This window comes from Trifolium pratense, linkage group LG3 (genome assembly GCF_020283565.1).
Source record: "Trifolium pratense cultivar HEN17-A07 linkage group LG3, ARS_RC_1.1, whole genome shotgun sequence".
Taxonomy (NCBI): Eukaryota; Viridiplantae; Streptophyta; class Magnoliopsida; order Fabales; family Fabaceae; genus Trifolium; species Trifolium pratense.
In genome coordinates, this window is record NC_060061.1 from 24,692,257 (window position 1) to 24,713,995 (window position 21,739).

General features: G+C 29.5%; 2 protein-coding genes across 2 annotated transcripts; both read left to right on the top strand.

The window, feature by feature from the left end:
• The first annotated feature begins 2,840 nt into the window (after nucleotides 1-2,840).
• Nucleotides 2,841-10,938, top strand: LOC123913674 (serine carboxypeptidase-like 34). Its single transcript, XM_045964489.1, has 10 exons — nucleotides 2,841-3,183; nucleotides 8,195-8,305; nucleotides 8,596-8,691; nucleotides 8,805-8,897; nucleotides 9,299-9,387; nucleotides 9,471-9,767; nucleotides 9,893-10,029; nucleotides 10,183-10,275; nucleotides 10,441-10,546; nucleotides 10,642-10,938. Exons 1-10 carry the CDS (start codon nucleotides 2,916-2,918, stop codon nucleotides 10,789-10,791), a joined length of 1,440 nt encoding a protein of 479 aa, XP_045820445.1. The 5' UTR covers nucleotides 2,841-2,915; the 3' UTR covers nucleotides 10,792-10,938.
• A 3,078-nt stretch (nucleotides 10,939-14,016) lies between these two features.
• Nucleotides 14,017-21,228, top strand: LOC123913675 (serine carboxypeptidase-like 34). Its single transcript, XM_045964491.1, has 10 exons — nucleotides 14,017-14,386; nucleotides 18,432-18,542; nucleotides 18,827-18,922; nucleotides 19,036-19,128; nucleotides 19,530-19,618; nucleotides 19,701-19,997; nucleotides 20,123-20,259; nucleotides 20,475-20,567; nucleotides 20,725-20,830; nucleotides 20,926-21,228. Exons 1-10 carry the CDS (start codon nucleotides 14,119-14,121, stop codon nucleotides 21,073-21,075), a joined length of 1,440 nt encoding a protein of 479 aa, XP_045820447.1. The 5' UTR covers nucleotides 14,017-14,118; the 3' UTR covers nucleotides 21,076-21,228.
• The last annotated feature ends 511 nt before the right edge of the window (nucleotides 21,229-21,739 follow it).

A 21,739-nucleotide genomic window follows, 5' to 3' on the forward strand; every position in this document is an offset into this window, starting at 1 on the left:
TGCTTCTCGTGCGCCCTGCTAGTTTCCAATTTTGCCTTTCCGCTACTTAAACTTAAGTAGCTGACGTTATAAAAATGATAAATTTTGGAGAAATTTTGAAAACACCATCCACTACCTATCTAGTAGACAGGTTCGCTACTTAAGTGCGGACCGGTCGGTGGTCAAATCTTCTACACCGGTAAAAGGTCTGCCAAGTGGCCAATTTAATTGGCCACTTGTGCGGCCATGAAGCCAATCAAGAAAAAGAGATGTGTGTGGCCAATTTAATCACTCACCTCTTCTCTTCACCTTTCCTCCCCTCTTTGATCCACCATTTGCATCGGCATGTTGTAGTCAACATCTTTAAATCTGACATGTTGCAAATAAATATGTGTGTTAAAAAATTAATATTTTATACTTGAATAATGTCCCACTCTCATAGAAGAGATAATTCAGGACAACCTTCTTTAATTACATCAGCTTCATCAAAATTCAAACGTTTCTAATGAGTGTGAATTTCAGACTGACAAATGGATTTACCCTCCATAATAGTCTTGGTAAGTGAACACGCGCACCACAACCCATATATTGTCCTATTCAAACAACCACACACTTTGATTTATCTGTACCATCTTCTTCCACCCAAGCTACCTCATCCGCAAGACGTTTAAGTGCTTCTTATAAACATTTCCTTGCACATGGGACCACGACATCTTTCCTTTGAATCTCTTATTTATTTTTTTTGTTGTAGAAATAATGCTAGTTTCAAATGACTGGTGTATCTCGAACATCTACAACATCATAATTTGACTGATGGATTTCCAATTTTTACAGATGTTCCCCAAACTATTCGCAAGATACCTTTTCAACCGGATGTGAGTAGACTCGACCTTGTTTGTAGTTATGTTTCGGAAATTTGGTTTGTTTGTAGTCCCCTCCACATATTCAACAAAATTCGGAAACTTTGCACATCCTTCTCTGACTGAACATATGGGCGGAATCCGCATATGTTTCTCCAAATCTGAGTCCACTATATTGTCTCAAGTCTCTATGATTTTTTTCACACCTCATTTACTTAAGTAGCGAATTATATTTTACATATTTTATACCCGTGAACACTCTTGTTATTTAAATAACGAGGAAGAAATTTTGAAATTTCAAGAGGGATCGAGAAAATCAGGGAATGTGAAAAGAAACACACTCTTTTTTAACGTTAACATACATATAATTTCATTTAACTATTTTTTTTTTTTGACAGTATCTACCTTATATTTTAAATAAACCCTATATCATATCTAAACTCAATTATAATTTATGTAAAGCTAATTTAGCTTCTTCAAAAAAAAATATTATAATTTATGTAAATAAGATAAGATACTCAAGTTTAATTAGACTCGAGAATATCACCAAGTTTATTTGTGTTTAGAGTCAAATTTAGGTCTAAAAATTAGACTACCAAAATTTAGAATTGAGTGAAGAACTCTGTGAGGGAGTACTTTTCAACTTGTAGTGAATAATTTTCCCTTGTTAGTTTCACCTAGCCGTTTGAGGCCGGCTTTTAATTAATTTTCTTCTTTGAAGTAGTAATTATTTTCCCTTAAATAAAACAAGGCCGGCGGAAAATCCAAATAGAATTACTGGTAATATTCTACTCCCATTGCTATATTATTACCACTATTTCTATTTTTATAGGTACTATGCTATAATTCTATTTACTAGTATAATCCTATTGCTATAGTATTTTTGTTGTCAATCTAAATATGGAAATTTAGTATTTAATGATATAAAATATTTTCTCCAGTCCTATACATACCGATGATTAGGGAGCAAATAGTAATTTTGTTCCTTAAATGTGAGAGGTGCTGTAATTTTTTTTTTTTTTTTTTGACAAAAGTAATTATACTTTTTGAATGTATCAAAATTATTATAAATATATTTTTAGTGTCTCTTTTGTTAATAATTTGATGGATTGAACAAATAAATGGAAATCACATTTGATGGCGAAATTAACTGAATAACAATATATTTATGAATCAAAATAACTAACAAAAGAGACACTTGTAAATATATTTAGAATTTTAATATATTCATAGATGAATATACCAACCAACAAGTTACATTTGAAGATCAAAATAGTGTTTTGCTTATTAATATAGATATATGGTGGCAGAATCTTCAAACATTTCAACTAAAAGCAATTGACCACCTCACAAATCATGGCCCTTAAATTAAACTCCCTATGGATATATGAAAACAAAAAACAATTATCATAATATCTCATTTTACAATGTTCCACTACTCAACCTCAAACAAAATAGATCTTTGAAAAAGTCCAAATGTATACATACTTCTACATGTACGTACGTAGCACTATGTATCTACACCCTTTGTTTACAATCAAAGCAATTATAAACAGCTAATTTGATGGTGTATTATCTAATTCAATATTAATGAATCTTGATGTTGACTCACAAGAAAAACTTTTTGTTTTTTTCATTCTCATATACTCTTCCAAAAGCATGCTTTCAAAACCGGGCATGTTGATGTCAATAATTTTCTTTTCTTTTCTAGAACTAGAATAAATTATTTAAAATAGTTTTTTATTTAATAAAAATATTGAGAAGTAAAGCAATAGTAAGCTAACTAAGACTTGGAGTTCACGTAGTTAGTGAACTCCCTTCAGGACAAATCGTTCGGAAGAATTCGAGTTTGATTTTTGGTTGGAACTATTCTTTATCAGACTTTATTTAACTTATAGCCAAACTCTGAACTATCGATAGTCCCCATAGAGTTAAAAAAAACAATAGTAGCTAGCTAGCTACAGTAATTAAACACATGACACTTGCTTGTTTTCTCAAGTCTCTTTTCATTATATATAGAGAGAGTGTGTCTTGTGAGAGAAATAATCTATCTAATCTTATAAGTTATAAGATAAGATGGGTTTGTGTTCAATTATTATAAATTTAAATGGTTTTATTCTTCTTATTCTTGTTGTATGTTGGAACAAACAAGTTTATGGTTATGGTGTGACAGAGCAAGAAGAAGACAGAGTGTATGAATTACCAGGGCAACCTTTGGTGAATTTCAAACAATATTCTGGTTATATTACTGTTAATGAAAGTCATGGAAGAGCACTGTTTTATTGGTTCTTTGAATCTTATGATCAACCTCAACAAAAACCTCTTCTTCTTTGGCTCAATGGAGGTATTTTATTTTTTATTTTTTTTTATTTCAGTAATAACTCTTCTCTTAATCTTAAGATTTAGAATTTACATGACAATTATGTTATTTATTTATTTAACTATGAAAAATTGTGTATAAGATTACACAAAGATGATAAAATCTTACAAAATAGAAGTGTGAATCATTGGAGAAAAGGTTTTAGAAATAGTTTCGGATTAAATTTCAACCGCGAAACTAAATTTCTACCCTCTCGTTATAAGTTATAATATTATGTTAATATTTTTCTTTGCTACGAGTTATTAGCAAAATATTCGCGCATTCGCATGAATGGTTGTGATGTTGCTAGGTAGTTTGAAATTGACATGTATCTTTATATCTTTAAAAACAATTATCACATTTTAAATAAGTGTTATAATCAATTACTCCCTCCGTCCCAAAATATAAGCAAATATGGGTCAAAGAAACTTGATGTATTTGGTTAAAGATTTGGATCAAATATATTCACTTTTGTTGACCTACTTTTGCTTATATTTTGGGACGGATGAAGTATTGATTAATAAATTTGAGATGAATACTATGACATAACAAATTGTGAATTTGTTGAAACATACGTAGTATGTGTTTTCTTTATATTATTTTCACTTTATTATATTATTTTTTTAATTATTTTAAATTGTAGTAAACTACAAGGAGATGATGTGTAGTCCTGATCTAATAATTGAATTAAACTTTCTTAATCTACTAATTTATGAATGATTGTGACAATTAATGTTGGTGTATGTGCTTATATTATCATTATCAATTGAAGAAAAACTCTCGTGAAAAAGAAATCAATTGAAGAAAAACAAAACCTAGTAAAAATAAGATGCATAACATAACATTAATTAAATCTGAACATGAAAGGATAAAATTCTAGCAATTAAACTAATTAATAAAATTCTTTGTGAAATTACCTCAATTAGTAGCACATCACATTACTTCATTCGGTCTTAATTATAAGCAAATGTCACTTTTTAGATATATTGAATAACTAATGCATCTAATCCATTTTTTAGACCAGATACATTAGTACGGATATGTAGTACTATAAATAGGATATAAATATACCCTTTTAAAATATAACTCCTAAACTTAACTTCCCTTATGAAACTAATTAACAAAGTAATTAACAAAGTGATCACAAATGATAAGTTCTTTTTTTTCTTCTCTAAATATGATAAGGTTACCCTCATGCATTAGAGATACCTCTTATAATTAAGCCCATCCACCCACATGGCATGGTTTTCCAAACTTATCATATTGAAGCTACAACGCCACAACCGACACCTCACAAATTCCTAAATTGGCTTTAGAGTTTAAACCTTGAGGGTTTGTTTGTTGGAAGCATTCTAATTTGCAACGATTTTTTCATTGTGTCATTGTCAATATTATTAGTCTTTGGCATTATATTATGAAGCAAAGGGAGTTTCCTATTTCAATATATTTAACCAAAGGCCCACTTTGCTGCATCCTATTTATGATAATTCTTTTTTAAAAATAATGTCTTTAAATATAATTATATAAGATATATTTCAAATTATTAGTGAAATTAATATGGTCAAGCAAGCATGCATGGGGGGAATTTGACCAAATTCTTAGTGAGTGGCTTCAAGTTGGAGAGAAAGAAACAGCCATGATGAAATTCGATAGAAGTAATAAATATTGCTTTGAACCCAAGTTATAACATACTACATAAAGGCCAAAAAACTTATGATCATCAGTGACGCCAAAGAAAAGGGACACTTTAAAAAAATATGTCCATATAAGTAAATAATTTTTTTTAAAAAAAAAAGTCTCCTAAGTATTCTAGTAAGGGCACTCACACACTTTAAGTACAAAGAAGTGAAAATTTTCAAATTGAAACTCAGATCTCTGCATGTCAACATTCTTACAGCTTACTAATTGAATTATACTTATGTGACTAATTTGACTTACATATTATATTTCAAATTATTAGTGACATTTATTATTTTTTTCAAACATATATTTAAAACTTCTTTAAGAAAAGTCACTGTATTCATGTCTTACTTTTCTTTTTACAAAAACACCCATTTTATGTACAGTGACAATGATACATCAAATTAGTTGTTATCATCAGTGATTATTATCCTTTTGAATCCATAATGATACTAGTTTGTTCTATAAAAGAAATTCTCCATTTATAAACTTTGTGTCACTTTCAAAGTTAGTTAGTTTTAGTTTTTGCTTTGTGTTTTAATTGGACTATGCAGTCATAGTTTGAACTTTGAACAAAAGTTAGCAAGACAAAATTACAATCAAATTGTAGTTTAGATATTTTAGTCATCAAATTACATCATGTTCACTAGACAAAAATTAAGCCATTAGTTTCCTTCAAAAAAATAATAATTAAGCCATTAGTTCGATAATTAAAAAAAAACTTTGAAACACATAATTAAGCAATTTTTTAAATAATTGAACTTGGGCCACATGATGGGCCCATATATTTGACCCATTTTGGGTCTGTTTGGTAAAAATAAGCTATAAGCTAGCTGATAGCTAATAAGCTAGCTGATAGCTGAAAAGCTGGCTGATTGAAATTAAAGTGTTTGGTAAAATTAGCTTTTAAAGTGGTTAATAAATATAAAATGACATAATTGATAGTGGGTAGTTTTTTTTTTAGAGTGGGTAGTTATTAAATTAAAGGGTAAAAATGGAATAAAGTGTAAAAAGCTATAAGCTATGAGCTCAAACGCTACTTGAAATAGCATCTTTGGTAAAAATAAGCTATAAGCTAGCTGATAGCTGATAAGCTAGCTGATAGCTGAAAAGCTAGCTTATAGCTGATAGCTGAAAAGCTAGCTTATTGAAATTAAAGTGTTTGGTAAAATTAGCTTTTAAAGTGGTTATTAAATATAAAATTACATAATTGATAGTGGGTAGTTTATTTTTTAGAGTGGGTAGTTATTACATTAAAGGGTAAAAATGGAATAAAGTGTAAAAAGCTATAAGCTATAAGCTTAAATGCTACTTGAAATAGCATCTGAAAAAAAAGCTATAAGCTAGTGCAAAAAGCTTGTTACCAAACACCTCTAATTTTTTGAAACAAGCTTATAAGCTCATATAATAAGCTATAAGCTAGTTTATTTGTGTTACCAAACAGAGCCATAAGCTAATAAAAAAAACTTGTTACCAAACACCTCTAATTTTTCGAAACCAGCTTATAAGCTCATATAATAAGCTATAAGCTAGCTTATTTATGTTACCAAACACACCCTTTCTCTTTTAAGAATTTTTTTTGCCACTTTATCAATTTTCTTGCGCGCCCTATAAAATATTCATGTCTGTTATTTAAGTAGCGAACATTATATAAATGAGAAAATTTCATGTTAGGAGCAGGGCCGGTCCCGAGTTTATGGAGGCCCGGGACATATAGGGTCTGTTTGGTAAAAATAAGCTATAAGCTAGCTGATAGCTGATAAGCTAGCTGATAGCTGAAAAGCTAGCTTATAGCTGATAGCTGAAAAGCTAGCTTATTGAAATTAAAGTGTTTGGTAAAATTAGCTTTTAAAGTGGTTATTAAATATAAAATTACATAATTGATAGTGGGTAGTTTATTTTTTAGAGTGGATAGTTATTAAATTAAAGCGTAAAAATGGAATAAAGTGTAAAAAGCTATAAGCTATAAGCTCAAATGCTACTTGAAATAGCATCTGAAAAAAAGCTATAAGCTAGTACAAAAAGCTTGTTACCAAACACCTCTAATTTTTTGAAACAAGCTTATAAGCTCATATAATAAGCTATAAGCTAGCTTATTTGTGTTACCAAACAGAGTCATAATAAAAATGGACCCCTAATAAAAAATTCATTTTTTTTTTTATAAAAAAAACCATCTATTGAAATTGTAAATAGTATAATAATATAAAAAAAAAATCAGTTATCCGTATAACTAACATAAAAAAAATAAAACTATAATGACAAAACATTTCTTTAATTCCTTAAACAAATAGGCATGATGCTAAAAATGAAACAAAACAAAACATGGTGGGTGTCGAACATACAACCCCACCATGCTAAAACTTTAGAACAGATCTGCACACCAATAGGCTATTTTCAATTCCATGTTTATTTTATCTCCGAAGACATATTTAATCAATACTTAGTTTTGATGGGCTGAAAAAAAAGAGAGAGTTGAGGCCCTGGGCTGTGGGCCTGGTTGCCCTGCCTCAGGGCCGGCCCTGGCTAGGAGGGTGTTTTTTTAAAATTCTCATTTTTATAACGCCTGCTACTTAAGCAGTGCACGTTTAAAATCTTGAATTTTATGTAGGTATATTCCTTATTTTTATAACGTCTACTATTTAAGTAGTGGAAAGGTAAAACTAAAAATTCGTAAGATGCGCGAGAACCTGACAGGGTGTGAAAAGAAAATGTGATCCTAAAGTTGCAAATTTTCAGCTTTAAATAAGTCTACGCAATCCTAATGTTGCAAATTTTCAGCTTTAAATAAGTCTACGCAATCCTAATGTTGCAAATTTTCAGCAAAACGATGGTATCATTCAAGTTTCTAGTAATTATTACCCATAACCACTTCAATAAAAAAAAAAGTCTTGCAACTTGCAAGCAGATCAAGTTTTGGTAAAATATTTAATTAAATAATTAAGTATAATTATAATGATTATACAGTATTATTTTGCCTTAAAGGAAGGGGTTTGTTAATCTAAAATTCCACAAAAGGTAAGTAAAATTGTATTTGAAAATTAGGAGTTGATGAAAAATTCTCGATAGCATGTAACTTAACATATTGCTCTGTTACCGTCTTAAAATTAAGAGTCAGGTCTAATTCAATCTAAAAAATCGACTTGTAAGATGAAGATTGTTACACACATATAAACTCATGTTCAGCCCATTTCACGATATGAGACTTTTTAACATCAACAAACAAAAAAGTTGTACATAAGTATATGATCGATGTGAAAACATATTGTAAAATGTACATAAGTATATGATTGATGTGAAAAAATTATGAATGTTTCAGGCCCTGGATGTTCTTCAATAGGTTATGGAGAAGCAGAGGAACTTGGACCCTTCTTTCCCCAAAATAGCACCCAACCTAAGCTCAAGTTGAACCCTTATTCTTGGAATAAAGGTTGGTCATTTTCAATTTATTAATCATTTCCAAAACATTATAAATTATTAATCATGATAAATTATTTTGTCAACTAGTTGGAAGCTGTTTTGTAAATTTGTTAAATGTGTTAATTTTGAGATAATAATGAAATTCTGACATGTCACATTGGATCCTGATTAAATATAATTTACTAATTATCAACATGGAAGTACATTTGCTTATAAAAAATAAAAAAAAACATGGAAGTACATTTATTTGATTTAACATAGACTAAATATAATTTGCCATTATGATTTATTTTTCTACAGCTGCAAATCTTTTGTTTCTTGAATCTCCTGTTGGAGTGGGATTTTCCTACACCAATACCACTAGTGATATACAAGAGATTGGTGACACCATTACTGGTAATTATATACTTTTATATCATCTAATCATTGATATAATATTTTATTTTATTTTATTAATGCTTTGACTTAATGTGATTTATTATTGTTGGATGCTTAATTTCATTTGCCAGCTAAGGATTCACACACATTTCTCATCAATTGGTTTAAAAGATTTCCTCAATTCAAATCACATGATTTCTACATTGCTGGTGAAAGCTATGCAGGTATAGTATTTAACTTGTAAGTTAGAGTTTTTAATTGTTAAATTACACTTTTGATCCCATAATTTTCATAAACTTGTGATTTTGACCCTATAACTTTCATAATAATATTTTTGTCCCTCTAACTTTAGTCCATTTTGCAAAAGACTAACTCCCTCTGATTTTGAGCAAGTCAACGCACATGTGTACAGTGACTCACATGATGTCAATGTTCACGTGTGCGTTGACTTGTCGAAATTAGTGAAGACTTGCCTTTTGCAAAAAGGGCTAAAGTTAAGGGTCAAAAGTGCTATTATGAAAGGGTAAAAATCGCAAGCTTGTGAAAGTTAGAAGCAAAATTAAATAAACACTATTTTTTTTAGTTCTTAACTTCACAATAATTTGGGTTTGTATTGAAATTGCAGGACACTATGTTCCACAACTTTCTGAGCTTATTTTGGATAATAATCACAATTCTTCTGAGGAAGATTACATCAACTTCAAAGGGATCATGGTATATATAATAAAAAAATTCCTAAATTAACAAATTTAAACCAATATTGATATAAATTTGACACAATGACATGTTTTGTACAGATTGGAAATGCACTATTGGATGATGAAACAGATCAAAAGGGTATGATAGAATATGCATGGGATCATGCTGTTATATCTGATGGATTATACCATAACATTACAACCATATGCAACTTCAGCCATCCAATTCAAAATCAAACAGATGAATGCAATACAGAACTTAACAAATACTTTGATGTGTATAAGATTATAGACATGTATAGTTTGTACACTCCCATGTGTTTCAGTAACATCAGCAACACAAGAAGGGAATCACCCGTCATCAAAGGCGCGAACCCTCGTGCCCTTTCCAAATTTGTGAGTTTCGTCGATATTATATTTTCCACTTTAGAAATTTAAAACTAGAATTTGATTTGAAGCGAACTGTGTTTTATTAATAGTACGATATGATATATGACGTTGGAAATTTTCGATTTTAATAGGACGGATGGCATAGATATCTTGCAGGATATGATCCATGTGCATCAGATTATACTGCAGCATATCTAAATAGGCCAGAAGTTCAAAAGGCACTGCATGCTAATGTCACCAATATTCCATATCCATGGTCTCATTGCAGGTATATATATATATATATATATATGTGATTCACTAACTTCATGAACAAAATTAATATATGAAAATGTGCATATAAAATCAAATCAACCTTAATATTTTCTATTCATATTAATATAAATCAACATTGATGTTATATTCTGTTTTTTATCATTAGTAATAATATATCATTTTGGAATGACTCACCGGTGTCCATGCTTCCCGTCCTCAAGAAACTCATTGCCGGCGGTCTCCGTGTATGGGTTTACAGGTAACTAAATTTCTATGTTTATTTCAATTCTACTTTTTAGTCTAATGGTACGGAATTTAGGTAGAATGCATGAGATCCTAGGTTCTATTCTCACTGGCTCCACCGTAAAATAAAAAAAAAAAAAAACTTCTTATGCTAATTTACTGAATTTCTTGATCTATACAGTGGAGATACAGATGGAAGAATTCCTGTAACTGCAACAAGATACACACTAAAGAAATTGGGGCTCCCTATAGTTCAAGATTGGACTCCTTGGTATACGAGTCGTCAGGTAAACCAAATTGTGTTAAACCAAATTGAAATTATTTACTTATTCTCTAAAATAAATTGTTGATTTTATTTTTGTGTTGTGAAAATATTAAATAGGTGGGAGGATGGAACATTGTATATGATGGTTTAACATTTGTGACAATAAGAGGAGCTGGTCACCAAGTTCCTACTTTTACTCCCAAACAAGCACTTCAGCTAATTCGACACTTCTTAGTCAATAAGAAATTACCACAACATCCTATTTAATCACCACGTGTTTGATTATTTTTGGGTTAAAATTAACCCACGATTGTTAATGTTGGTTTTTATTATTCACTTAAACTCTCTCATTCAAGTGAGGCTTGTATTGAATTAGTCACACTAATTACTATATACTATACACGCATAGCAACTCAGTTATCTATCTCATAAAATTAGGCCGGTTATTCATTATATGATAATGTGTCTTAAATATATTGGTTGAGAAAAATATCACTTATAATATTATTAAAATGTGATTAGTTTTTTGTCAAAAAAAAAAATGTGATTAGTTTTCAATTATAGCAAATAATTTGCAGTATTTATAAATTGACCCTATATAATTAAAAGTTGGTGGTTCCCAATGCTTAGTTGTTCCCAGGTTATAGTTCCTTCGGAATCAGATTTGATGTTGTAAAGTTACACACTATTTTCACGCAGTAAAGGATTTTGGCCGTACGATCTAGAATAGATGGCTGAGATTGTTTTGATGTATAACTGTGTGTAAGATCAGAACCGTCCAATTTAAAATGGAAGGTTGTGATCTAGTACCGTGTGAAACTTTTACAACATAGAATCCGAATTTGTTCCCCATACCTGCATATCATAAACACTCCAAAATATTGCAATTACATTGTTAGTTATGGTTTTTTTTTTTATATTTTATTTATTTTAATTAACTTGCTTCAAAAAACTAATGGTTGGACATGGTTAATTTGAATAAATTTATTTATTTTTTCCATTTTTTATTTTCATAAATTTCCTTCAAATTCTTTAATATAATAACTTTCCATTTTATAAAGAGTTAAATCTTACGCCCTACACGTTTTTATTTTTATCTTTCTACTATGTAAGTAGTGGACGTTATAAAAATGAGAAATTTTGTCTCAATATTTCAGAAAATTATCAGATAAAATTGATGGAAATTGAAAGATATGACAATGATTAAATAAATCAAATTCATAATTGTTGCAAAACATACCTTGAGAAAGGACTACAACTTTATAGAATGTCCAACTAAGAAGCTTTACAATTCTTTACCTCAAATTTTCATCTCTTTTATTCGTATTTTTGAATCGGACAGAGACGAACAATTGATTAAAGAGATCAAGTTCATAGAAGACATCATTTTAAAACACAAAATTTACCGTCAATTCAATTTCATACAAGTCATCATTATTTCAAAACACAATATCGTCGATCCAATTTCATACGAGCCACACAATCTCGTCAATTCAATTTCAATCGAGCCATCATTTTAAGTCACGTTATAGTCAATTCAATTTATAAATCCAAATATTAAATGTTGTATCCAATAGTATTTGGGCATAATACTATCAAATGTGTCTTATTTGAAAGGTGCTTTCATGATCATCGTTAAATTATGTCTAATATTTATAGTTTAATTGTTATGTATAGCATGAGTAGCTAAATCTCTATTCTCTATTGATTAGAATTAGTAGATGATTTTTTTTGAATTGATTTGAACCATGTAAATTGTTGAGGATCCTTTGGACCTTTTTAGTATTATTGTTATTCAGTTATTTCTGCGTGTAATGCTTTTTATGAGTTGACGAATTTATGAATTGAATTTAGGAATCGAGTGATTACTAACCATAACTTTTGAAACCTAAATCTGAAATAATTGTTTGGTCAATAGTTGTTTTAGAAACATCAGATTATTGAACTATGATAAGGAAAATTAACGAGCATAAATCTTTCTATGAATTTGAATTGACCAAAGACATTAGGGAATTATTTTTATGGAAAAGGGTTCTTATTCATTAACACCGGTTTGAACTATTTAGTTAATTCATTGTGACAATAAGAGTAAAAAGGTAGCCTAGGACCGCATTTACCAAATCATGAAGAGAAAGTGAATCGAAAGTTCTAATTGTCTCTTTAATCGTTTGCAATCATCACTTTTAATTTTAATTGTTTTATAAACCAATTTTGCTTAACAAATCCCCCTGCATTTACATCCTAAATATGATACAGTTGTCTTGCCGAGATTGAAACAATCTCTGTGAATACGAATTTAATTATTACTTTAACGATAGATTAATACACTTGCTAATTTTATAACGATAGATTATTACTTTAACAAGAAATCTCTGTGATATACTAACAAGAAATTATTACTTTAACGATAGATTAATACACTTGCAACAATAGAGATAAAATACTAACATAACATTTCACACGGTATCAAGAAATTAATTTCACACGGTATATCATTAATTTCTTGTTATGTTAGTATTTTATCTCTATTGTTTGAAATTACTTGATACCGTGTGAAATGTTATTCATGTCTAATTAGATTTATTTTGATTTGTCTCTTTTGTTAATAATTTGATGGATTGAACAAATAAATGGAAATCACATTTGATGGCGAAATTAACTGAATAACAATATATTTATGAATCAAAATAACTAACAAAAGAGACACTTGTAAATATATTTAGAATTTTAATATATTCATAGATGAATATACCAACCAACAAGTTACATTTGAAGATCAAAATAGTGTTTTGCTTATTAATATAGATATATGGTGGCAGAATCTTCAAACATTTCAACTAAAAGCAATTGACCACCTCACAAATCATGGCCCTTAAATTAAACTCCCTATGGATATATGAAAACAAAAAACAATTATCATAATATCTCATTTTACAATGTTCCACTACTCAACCTCAAACAAAATAGATCTTTGAAAAAGTCCAAATGTATACATACTTCTACATGTACGTACGTAGCACTATGTATCTACACCCTTTGTTTACAATCAAAGCAATTATAAACAGCTAATTTGATGGTGTATTATCTAATTCAATATTAATGAATCTTGATGTTGACTCACAAGAAAAACTTTTTGTTTTTTTCATTCTCATATACTCTTCCAAAAGCATGCTTTCAAAACCGGGCATGTTGATGTCAATAATTTTCTTTTCTTTTCTAGAACTAGAATAAATTATTTAAAATAGTTTTTTATTTAATAAAAATATCGAGAAGTAAAGCAATAGTAAGCTAACTAAGACTTGGAGTTCACGTAGTTAGTGAACTCCCTTCAGGACAAATCGTTCGGAAGAATTCGAGTTTGATTTTTGGTTGGAACTATTCTTTATCAGACTTTATTTAACTTAATTATAGCCGAACTCTGAACTATCGATAGTCCCCATAGAGTTAAAAAAAAACAATAGTAGCTAGCTAGCTACAGTAATTAAACACATGACACTTGCTTGTTTTCTCAAGTCTCTTTTCATTATATATAGTCATAGAGAGAGTGTCTTGTGAGAGAAATAATCTATCTAATCTTATAAGTTATAAGATAAGATGGGTTTGTGTTCAATTATTATAAATTTAAATGGTTTTATTCTTCTTATTCTTGTTGTATGTTGGAACAAACAAGTTTATGGTTATGGTGTGACAGAGCAAGAAGAAGACAGAGTGTATGAATTACCAGGGCAACCTTTGGTGAATTTCAAACAATATTCTGGTTATATTACTGTCAATGAAAGTCATGGAAGAGCACTGTTTTATTGGTTCTTTGAATCTTATGATCAACCTCAACAAAAACCTCTTCTTCTTTGGCTCACTGGAGGTATTTTTTTTTATTTTTTTTTTATTTCAGTAATAACTCTTCTCTTAATCTTAAGATTTAGAATTTACATGACAATTATGTTATTTATTTATTTAACTATGAAAAATTGTGTATAAGATTACACAAAGATGATAAAATCTTACAAAATAGAAGTGTGTGTGAATCATTGGAGAAAAGGTTTAAGAAATAGTTTCGGATTAAATTTCAACCGCGAAACTAAATTTCTACCCTCTCGTTATAAGTTATAATATTATGTTAATATTTTTTTTTTTGCTACGTTTTTTTTTTTTTTGACAACTCAATAAAACTTTATTACCCCCGCTTGGGTTACAGGCAAGCACTACCTAGCCCGGTATTTTTTTGCTACGTTAATTAGCAAAATATTCGCGCATTCCCATGAATGGTTGTGATGTTGCTAGGTAGTTTGAAATTGACATGTATCTTTATATCTTTAAAAACAATTATCACATTTTAAATAAGTGTTATAATCAATTATTGATTAATAAATTTGAGATGAATACTATGACATAACAAATTGTAAATTTGTTGAAACATACGTAGTATGTGTTTTCTTTATATTATTTTCACTTTATTATATTATTTTTTTAATTATTTTAAATTGTAGTAAACTACAAGGAGATGATGTGTAGTCCTGATCTAATAATTGAATTAAACTTTCTTAATCTACTAATTTATGAATGATTGTGACAATTAATGTTGGTGTATGTGCTTATATTATCATTATCAATTGAAGAAAAACTCTCGTGAAAAAGAAATCAATTGAAGAAAAACAAAACCTAGTAAAAATAAGATGCATAACATAACATTAATTAAATCTGAACATGAAAGGATAAAATTCTAGCAATTAAACTAATTAATAAAAGTCTTTGTGAAATTATCTCAATTAGTTCACATTACTTTATTCAGTCTTAATTATAAGCAAATATCACTTTTTAGATATATTAAATAACTAATGTATCTAATCCACTTTTTAGACTAGATACATTAGTATGGATACACAGTACTATAAATAAATAGGATATAAATATACCCTTTTAAAATATAACTCCTAAACTTAACTTCCAAAGTAATTAACAAAGTGATCACAAATGATAAGTTCTTTTTTTTTCTTCTCTAAATATGATAAGGTTACCCTCATGCATTAGAGATACCTCTTATAATTAAGCCCATCCACCCACATGGCATGGTTTTCCAAACTTATCATATTGAAACCTTGAGGGTTTAAACCGACACCTCACAAATTCCTAAATTGGCTTTAGAGTTTAAACCTTGAGGGTTTGTTGTTGGAAGCATTCTAATTTGCAACGATTTTTTCATTGTGTCATTGTCAATATTATTAGTCTTTGGCATTATATTATGAAGCAAAGCGAGTTTCCTATTTCAATATATTTAACCAAAGGCCCACTTTGCTGCATCCTATTTATGATAATTCTTTTTTAAAAATAATGTCTTTAAATATAATTATATATAAGATATATTTCAAATTATTAGTGACATTTATTATTAGTGAAATTAATATGGTCAAGCAAGCATGCATGGGGGGAATTTGACCAAATTCTTAGTGAGTGGCTTCAAGTTGGAGAGAAAGAAACAGCCATGATGAAATTCGATAGAAGTAATAAATATTGCTTTGAACCCAAGTTATAACATACTATTTCTTTTATAACTTCTGATAGCTACATAAAGGCCAAAAAACTTATGATCATCAGTGACGCCAAAGAAAAGGGACACTCACACACTTTAAGTACAAAGAAGTGAAAATTTTCAAATTGAAACTCAGATCTCTGCATGTCAACATTCTTACAGCTTACTAATTGAATTATACTTATGTGACTAATTTGACTTACATATTATATTTCACATTATTAGTGACATTTATTATTTTTTTTCAAACATATATTTAAAACTTCTTTAAGAAAAGTGACTGTATTCATGTTTACTTTTCTTTTTACAAAAACACCCATTTTATGTATAGTGACAATGATACATCAAATTAGTTGTTATCATCAGTGATTATTATCCTTTTGAATCCATAATGATACTAGTTTGTTCTATAAAAGAAATTCTCCATTTATAAACTTTGTGTCACTTTCAAAGTTAGTTAGTTTTAGTTTTTGCTTTGTGTTTTAATTGGACTATGCAGTCATAGTTTGAACTTTGAACAAAAGTTAGCAAGACAAAATTACAATCAAATTGTAGTTTAGATATTTTAGTCATCAAATTACATCATGTTCACTAGACAAAAATTAAGCCATTAGTTTCCTTCAAAAAAATAATAATTAAGCCATTAGTTCGATAATTAAAAAAAAACTTTGAAACACATAATTAAGCAATTTTTTTAATAATTGAACTTGGGCCACATGATGGGCCCATATATTTGACCCATTTTGGGTCTGTTTGGTAAAAATAAGCTATAAGCTAGCTGATAGCTGAAAAGCTGGCTGATTGAAATTAAAGTGTTTGGTAAAATTAGCTTTTAAAGTGGTTAATAAATATAAAATGACATAATTGATAGTGGGTAGTTTCTTTTTTAGAGTGGGTAGTTATTAAATTAAAGGGTAAAATTGGAATAAAGTGTAAAAAGCTATAAGCTATAAGCTCAAACGTTACTTGAAATAGCATCTGAAAAAAAGCTATAAGCTAATAAAAAAAGCTTGTTACCAAACACCTCTAATTTTTCGAAACCAACTTATAAGCTCATATAATAAGCTATAAGCTAGCTTATTTATGTTACCAAACACACCCTTTCTCTTTTAAGAATTTTTTTTGCCACTTTATCAATTTTCTTGCGCGCCCTATAAAATATTCATGTCTGTTATTTAAGTAGCGAACATTATATAAATGAGAAAATTTCATGTTAGGAGCAGGGCCGGTCCCGAGTTTATGGAGGCCCGGGACATATAATAAAAATGGACCCCTAATAAAAAATTCATTTATTTTTTTTTTAAAAAAAACCATCTATTGAAATTGTAAATAGTATCAATAATATAAAAAAAAAATCAGTTATCCGTATAACTAACATAAAAAAAATAAAACTATAATGACAAAACATTTCTTTAATTCCTTAAACAAATAGGCATGATGCTAAAAATGAAACAAAACAAAACATGGTGGGTGTCGAACATACAACCCCACCATGCTAAAACTTTAGAACAGATCTGCACACCAATAGGCTATTTTCAATTCCATGTTTATTTTATCTCCGAAGACATATTTAATCAATACTTAGTTTTGATGGGCTGAAAAAAAAAGAGAGTTGAGGCCCTAGGCTGTGGGCCTGGTTGCCCTGCCTCAGGGCCGGCCCTGGTTAGGAGGGTGTTTTTTTAAAATTCTCATTTTTATAACGCCTGCTACTTAAGCAATGCACGTTTAAAATCTTGAATTTTATGTAGGTATATTCCTTATTTTTATAACGTCAACTATTTAAGTAGTGGAAAGGTAAAACTAAAAATTCGTAAGATGCGCGAGAACCTGACAGGGTGTGAAAAGAAAATGTGATCCTAAAGTTGCAAATTTTCAGCTTTAAATAAGTCTACGCAATCCTAATGTTGCAAATTTTCAGCAAAACGATGGTATCATTCAAGTTTCTAGTAATTATTACCCATAACCACTTCAATAAAAAAAAAATGTCTTGCAACTTGCAAGCAGATCAAGTTTTGGTAAAATATTTAATTAAATAATTAAGTATAATTATAATGATTATACAGTATTATTTTTGCCTTAAAGGAAGAGGTTTGTTAATCTAAAATTCCACAAAAGGTAAGTAAAATTGTATTTGAAAATTAGGAGTTGATGAAAAATTCTCGATAGCATGTAACTTAACATATTGCTCTGTTACCGTCTTAAAATTAAGAGTCGGGTCTAATTCAATTCACAAAATCGACTTGTAAGATGAAGATTGTTACACACATATAAACTCATGTTCAGCCCATTTCACGATGTGAGACTTTTTAACATCAACAAACAAAAAAGTTGTATTGTACATAAGTATATGATTGATGTGAAAAAATTATGAATGTTTCAGGCCCTGGATGTTCTTCAATAGGTTATGGAGAAGCAGAGGAACTGGGACCCTTCTTTCCCCAAAATAGCACCCAACCTAAGCTCAAGTTGAACCCTTATTCTTGGAATAAAGGTTGGTCATTTTCAATTTATTAATCATTTCCAAAACATTATAAATTATTAATCATGATAAATTATTTTGTCAACTAGTTGGAAGCTGTTTTGTAAATTTGTTAAATGTGTTAATTTTGAGATAATAATGAAATTCTGACATGTCACATTGGATCCTGATTAAATATAATTTACTAATTATCAACATGGAAGTACATTTGCTTATAAAAAAAAAACATGGAAGTACATTTATTTGATTTAACATAGACTAAATATAATTTGCCATTATGATTTATTTTTCTACAGCTGCAAATCTTTTGTTTCTTGAATCTCCTGTTGGAGTGGGATTTTCCTACACCAATACCACTAGTGATATACAAGAGCTTGGTGACACCATTACTGGTAATTATATACTTTTATATCATCTAATCATTGACATAATATTTTATTTTATTTTATTAATGCTTTGACTTAATGTGATTTATTATTGTTGGATGCTTAATTTCATTTGCCAGCTAAGGATTCACACACATTTCTCATCAATTGGTTTAAAAGATTTCCTCAATTCAAATCACATGATTTCTACATTGCTGGTGAAAGCTATGCAGGTATAGTATTTAACTTGTAAGTTAGAGTTTTTAATTGTTAAATTACACTTTTGATCCCATAATTTTCATAAACTTGCGATTTTGACCCTATAACTTTCATAATAACATTTTTGTCCCTCTAACTTTAGTCCATTTTGCAAAAGACTAACTCCCTCTGATTTTGAGCAAGTCAACGCACATGTGTACAGTGACTCACATGATGTCAATGTTCACGTGTGCGTTGACTTGTCGAAATTAGTGAAGACTTGCCTTTTGCAAAAAGGGCTAAAGTTAAGGGTCAAAAGTGCTATTATGAAAGGGTAAAAATCGCAAGCTTGTGAAAGTTAGGAGCAAAATTAAATAAACACTATTTTTTTTAGTTCTTAACTTCACAATAATTTGGGTTTGTATTGAAATTGCAGGACACTATGTTCCACAACTTTCTGAGCTTATTTTGGATAATAATCACAATTCTTCTGAGGAAGATTACATCAACTTCAAAGGGATCATGGTATATATAATAAAAAATTCCCAAATTAACAAATTTAAACCAATATTGATATAAATTTGACACAATGACATGTTTTGTACAGATTGGAAATGCACTATTGGATGATGAAACAGATCAAAAGGGTATGATAGAATATGCATGGGATCATGCTGTTATATCTGATGGATTATACCATAACATTACAACCATATGCAACTTCAGCCATCCAATTCAAAATCAAACAGATGAATGCAATACAGAACTTAACAAATACTTTGATGTGTATAAGATTATAGACATGTATAGTTTGTACACTCCCATGTGTTTCAGTAACATCAGCAACACAAGAAGGGAATCACCCGTCATCAAAGGCGCGAACCCTCGTGCCCTTTCCAAATTTGTGAGTTTCGTCGATATTATATTTTCCACTTTAGAAATTTAAAACTAGAATTTGATTTGAAGCGAACTGTGTTTTATTAATAGTACGATATGATATATGACGTTGGAAATTTTCGATTTTAATAGGATGGATGGCATAGATATCTTGCAGGATATGATCCATGTGCATCAGATTATACTGCAGCATATCTAAATAGGCCAGAAGTTCAAAAGGCACTGCATGCTAATGTCACCAATATTCCATATCCATGGTCTCATTGCAGGTATATATATATATATATATATATATATATATATATATATATATATATATATATATATATATATATATATATATATATATATATGTGTGATTCACTAACTTCATGGACAAAATTAATATATGAAAATGTGCATATAAAATCAAATCAACCTTAATATGTTCTATTCATATTAATATAAATCAACATTGATGTTATATTCTGTTTTTTATCATTAGTAATAATATATCATTTTGGAATGACTCACCGGTGTCCATGCTTCCCGTCCTCAAGAAACTCATTGCCGGCGGTCTCCGTGTATGGGTTTACAGGTAACTAAATTTCTATGTTTATTTCAATTCTACTTTTTAGTCTAATGGTACGAAATTTGGGTAGAATGCATGAGATGCTAGGTTCTATCCTCACCGGCTCCATACCGTAAAAAAAAAACTTGTTATGCTAATTTACTGAATTTCTTGATCTATACAGTGGAGATACAGATGGAGTAATTCCTGTAACTGCAACAAGATACACACTAAAGAAATTGGGGCTCCCTATAGTTCAAGATTGGACTCCTTGGTATACGAGTCGTCAGGTAAACCAAATTGTGTTAAACCAAATTGAAATTATTTACTTATTCTCTAAAATAAATTGTTGATTTTATTTTTGTGTTGTGAAAATATTAAATAGGTGGGAGGATGGAACATTGTATATGATGGTTTAACATTTGTGACAATAAGAGGAGCTGGTCACCTAGTTCCTACTTTTACTCCCAAACAAGCACTTCAGCTAATTCGACACTTCTTAGTCAATAAGAAATTACCACAACATCCTATTTAATCACCATGTGTTTGATTATTTTTGGGTTAAAATTAACCCACGATTGTTAATGTTGGTTTTTATTATTCACTTAAACTCTCTCATTCAAGTGAGGCTTGTATTGAATTAGTCACACTAATTACTATATACTATACAAGCATAGCAACTTAGTTATCTATCTCATAAAATTAGGCCGGTTATTCATTATATGATAATGTGTCTTAAATATATTGGTTGAGAAAAATATCACTTATAATATTATTAAAATGTGATTAGTTTTTTGTCAAAAAAAAATGTGATTAGTTTTCAATTATAGCAAATAATTTGCAGTATTTATAAATGGGTAAACCCCCTGCAAAATAGGTCATTTTTGCGTTACCCCCTGCAAATTTTTTTTTAGGCTTACCCCTGCAATATGAAGATTCTCTCATTTACCCCTCTAATCGACAACATATACAATGACTGGGCAAAATCGATGATGTGGCATGCCTACGTGGTTTTTCATTATTTTTTATTAAAAATTTTATGCCACATAGTTAAATAATGCTACATAATTATTATTTTTTAAAAGAAAAAGAAATTAAATCCAGAACCTGCTTCCAAATTATTCCTCTTCTAAATTCTACCTTTCCCATATAAACCTGCAAACGTAACTTTTCCTCTTCTTACCAAAAATCAAAATTGA